The sequence below is a fragment of the Solanum verrucosum genome, unplaced genomic scaffold (genome assembly GCF_900185275.1).
Source record: "Solanum verrucosum unplaced genomic scaffold, falcon-dt-bn FXZP01000268.1, whole genome shotgun sequence".
Classification (NCBI taxonomy): Eukaryota; Viridiplantae; Streptophyta; class Magnoliopsida; order Solanales; family Solanaceae; genus Solanum; species Solanum verrucosum.
The window spans coordinates 2,337,819-2,342,373 of record NW_026019957.1 but is presented as its reverse complement, the minus strand read 5'-3'; the positions used below and the strand labels follow the sequence as shown (position 1 = coordinate 2,342,373).

At 31.9% G+C, this 4,555-nt stretch overlaps 1 protein-coding gene across 1 annotated transcript; it reads right to left on the bottom strand.

The window, feature by feature from the left end:
- Positions 1-552: 552 nt before the first annotated feature.
- On the bottom strand, positions 553-3,374 carry LOC125814652 (abscisic acid 8'-hydroxylase CYP707A2). The gene is made up of 7 exons (XM_049494125.1): positions 3,102-3,374; positions 2,679-2,997; positions 2,178-2,564; positions 1,836-2,010; positions 1,606-1,712; positions 1,405-1,523; positions 553-1,290 (listed from the first exon to the last, which is right to left on the bottom strand). Exons 1-7 carry the CDS (start codon positions 3,299-3,301, stop codon positions 1,188-1,190), a joined length of 1,410 nt encoding a protein of 469 aa, XP_049350082.1. The 5' UTR covers positions 3,302-3,374; the 3' UTR covers positions 553-1,187.
- Positions 3,375-4,555: the final 1,181 nt, after the last annotated feature.

Genomic DNA, 4,555 nt, shown 5'->3' with positions numbered 1-4,555 from the left:
CTTTACACGAGAAAAAAAAGACACTTAAATACTCCATCCGTCTCAAAATGATTATTGTACTTATCAAAAATATTTTTCATTTTAAAAGCTCAAAAAATTAATTAATTAATTTTTATTTTATCTTAATATTATTTGTTTTTGAAGACCACAAACACTTAATCATAATACATAAATAAAATAAATATTCAATTAAAAAATATATCTTAAAATATAAATAAAGATAAAATAGTCAAACACGCCTCCTAATTAATAAAGTACTATTTTAAGAGACATGTAAATGAAAAAAAAAAAAAAAGTATTTTGAGGACAGAGGAGGACAAACAAAATGTTGTTGGATTCTTTATGATTCAAAAATTAATGATAAGAATTCAGTACAAGTTGTACTGTACAAAGTGTACACTTTTTTTTATTATTATATAGTAGTTTTTTTTTCCGTTATTTATTTATTTTTATGAGGAAGAGGAGGCAGCTGCATCCAAAGGATGAGGATGCATATGTATCTATCAACTGAATATGAATCTTCATAGCAATAGCAAATAAACAACAATAATCTTAAAAAATTGACAGAACAATGTGTTGTCTTAATCAACCTTTCATTAATTGCCTTGCGGACTTCTTTTACATGTCAGAATATTTTAAAAACTAAAATATTAAAATAAAATTACAAAAAATAAAATAAAATTCCTCTTACTATATGTTATACACTAATAAATTACCTTCTTATTTTTCTCCTTTTCTTTAAGGAAAAAAAATGAATCATACCCTTTGTGGTGTAATATCTCTTAAGTAATATGGGAACTCTTTGTATTTACAATTTTAGGTCCTCAACTTATGATGCTTGTCTAGGTCTTGGTCGTGCCTTTTGGACTGATCAAGCTCGTGTAATGCCTGGTCGTGCTTTTTGGACTGATCAACCTCGTATGATGCTTGTTTTGTCCTTGATCATGCCTTTTGGACTGGTCAAGCTCGTGCGATGCTTGTTGTCCTGATGTTTATTGTGACTTTCAGACTGATCAAGCTTGTATGGTGTCTATCTTAGTTTGTCCCGTCTTTTAGACTGGTCAAGCTCATGTGATGCCTCTATGTGAGATCCCAAATTTATTTTTGTATAATATTTGTTCTTTTTTTTTTTTTTTGAGGAAAAACCACAATTTTGTAAAATTTTTTATCTCAAATGGTTGTTAGGCTTATGTTGATGATGTTTTGAGAGAAAGTTTAATGGGTAAACCATTTTGGGGAAGAGCAAATGGACCATACTGAATTCCATTTTGTGGGCCCACCATAGACCACCTATCATAAAATGAACAAAAAAAAAGAAAAATTAGAATAATAATATTTGACAAACTATTTTTTTTTTTTTTTTTTTTTTTAGATTCTTGAGATTTTTTCAGTTCTGTTACTGACCTGTACTTTGTGGTCAGATGATGTACAAGGATCAAAATCTCCAGCTTGGCTAATTCATTCCCTGGACATGAGTGGACCCCATTGCCAAATGGCATGAAAGTATTGGGTTTTGGTGACACCTATCATATCACAAAAAAGATTAGAAAAAACTAAAATAATTAATAAAACATTTTTAAATCAAAGATTACATTTTTTTCTTACCTCAAATCTTGAAGGATCAAATTTCTCTGGTTCAGGAAAATTGTCTGGACTATGATGAATATTCCTAAAGAGTGGTAATACTTTCCATCCTTTAGGTATTAAATATCCTGAAAAAAAATCATCACAAAATTACAAAAAAAAAATTAATAAAATATTTAAAATATCTAAATTGGAATATGATAGTTTTTGACTTTTTTTTTGTTAAAAAAAATAAATCTATCAAAATTCACCTTCAAATTCAACATCTTCAACAGCTTCTCTAAATGTGAATGATAAAATTGAAGCAACTCTAAGTGTTTCTTGAATAACTCTTGTTGTCATTGGCATTTGTCTTGTATCTTGCCAATTTAGAACTTTTTCTTCATCATTCACCTCTTTTGTTCTCATTATGTTCTCTTGCTCTTCCTGTAAAATTTACAAAAATATAATTAGATTTCATTCTGAAGTCGTATGTTGGTCGGACTTTTCAAAAATGTTGTTGCAGTCATGTCAGATATGCGACATTTTTGAAGAGTCTGAGCAACAGAAATTGGGAATTTTCTTATTTTTTTAGCAAGTGTATGAGATCTTACTGTGACAGCTTGTAGGACACTAGGATTCTCTCCAAGGTATTTGAGGATCCATGTAAGTACACTAGCAGTAGTGTCTCGAGCTGCAAAAATGACTCCGATTACATTATCTGCAATTTGTTCGTCAGTGAGTCCTTCTTTATCTCCCATGAATGACCCGAGCAAATCGCTATGATCAATCTTCATTTCTCGTCTAGTTGAGATGATTTTGGCAACAATTTTTGCTAGTTCTTTCCTCGCTTTCATTGCTTTGTTGAAGAGTGTACCGGGGAGATTAATTGGCATCGAATTGTATCCTTTTTCGAGAATGTAGTAACACTTCTTGAGTTCCTCTCTATAAAGAAATTCATCTTTGCCAAATATTGAAATCAATGCCACATTGAATGTATACTGCAAAAAAGTCGAAAAAAAAGTTTAGTAAAACAGAGGATCAAAAACAGGGGACTCTGTTTTCCCCTGTTTTTGTGTTTTTTTTTTTGGTAAGTTGGAAATTCGAGAACATACTGTTTTCATTTCTTGATAAGTGTTGATCAATCTTCCTTCGAATGATTCGAGTGATGTTATCGCGATGGATTCAATATCGGGGATGATGTTTCTGATCGAATCGGGCTTGAAAGCCTGGAGGACTAATTTTCTCAATTTGGCATGGTAATCACCTTGATGAAAGAAAATTGCTTGTTTTCCTAACATTCTTTCTTTGCTAGCAGGAAATGTAGGCTTAAACAAATTAGCCCTTGTGACCAAAACTTGTTTAGCTGCCTCTGGACTTGATATCATTACACAAGGACAACCCAATATGTAAGTCTTGAAAATTGAACCATACCTAAACAAAAACACAAAAAACAACCAAACCCCATTTTTCATTAGTAACTTGAAATCAAGAAAACAAAGAGAAAAGTCAAGAAAGTGAAGGAGTTTTATACTTACTTTTTGACTTTGGAAGCAAAGAAAACATTGGGATTTTGTGAGTAGAGTTGGAGGGTTTCTCCAATATAAGGTAAACCTAAAGTACCAGGAGGAAGTGGCAATTTCTTGGAAGCAAAAGCCAAGAACTTGAAGATTGAATGGATTAGAAGAAGAGTGAAAGAAATGAAAGTAAACAAACACAACATAGAAACAAATTCCATGTTTAAAACCAAAAGTAGGTACTTCAAGTGTTGTTTGTTGCTAGTAAGGTGTACCTAGTTTTAAACTTAAATGGTTTGATGAATGAAATAAAGCACAAAGGGTGTATATATATAGGTAAAGTAGAGGCAATAAAATAATAATATCATAGCGTGGGGGTGGGGGTAGGGTAGGGGTGGGGGGTCCTTTAACATACAGCTTGAATCAACACACGGAATCTCCCTCCAGCTCATGTTTTTGTTTATATATACACTAATAAACAGAAACAGAAGAGAAAGAGAGAGGAAAGTAGAGGGTGTGTGGGGGCACGTGTAAGTTTTGGATATATGTACCAACACGAGTTGTGGTGTCGTGGTGGCACTACTTTACCTCTAATTAGCGGTCTCGGATTCGAGCCATGGGTGTGAAGAAAATTCTATTGAGAGTGTTACCTTCGAAAGAGTCATGCAGTGCGTGATTCGAATTTAGTCGAAGCTCCAACGCAGACTCCGAATACTGAACGAAAAAAAATTGTTTTGGATATATGTAAAAGAGTGTGTGAGTAAAATAGGGTAGGTGTAGAGCTAAAATTTCTCTTATGAGTTCAACAATATTCAGTAGTTTTGATCCAACTTCTTATATTATATTTATCTTAAGTATATCAATTGAATATGTCGGAGACGAATTTAGGATTTCTAAAAGATGGACGCACTACTAAAAGAAAATGGAAACAAAGTATAGAGTGAAATTGATCCCGCTAGTTCGTTAGTTAAATAACGCAACAAGTAATATGAAATCAATTTTTGAAATAATAGACATAAAATATCTAATTTTACAAAAAAAAAAAAAAAGACAACATGTTTATATGTTCTTTATAACCTATAAATTTGCCACCGAAATAGTAAAACTAAAATTTAAATTTATAAATTTCAAATTCTGACTTCGCGCTTCGATATAAGATTAAGTGGGGTTGGGTGGGGTATAGAAGTACAAGTTGGGGGTAGGGGAGTAGTTGGTTGACTTCATGGACTTCAATTGACATATTATGAAAGGGCAGAGAGGAGGAAAGGGTATAGAGGGGATGAACTTACAATCCGTACCATCGTATAGGAATTTAAAACAATGATTAGTGAAGGGAATCAATAAATTTAAAATAAAATAAAATTAGTATATTATTTTATTTTTAAATAAAATTAAAAGGAAGAATACACCTAGAGACTATTTTATATGAGGGGGTTTGAACCTCTTTTTCTTAGGTGAGTGTAATTATTTGTTAT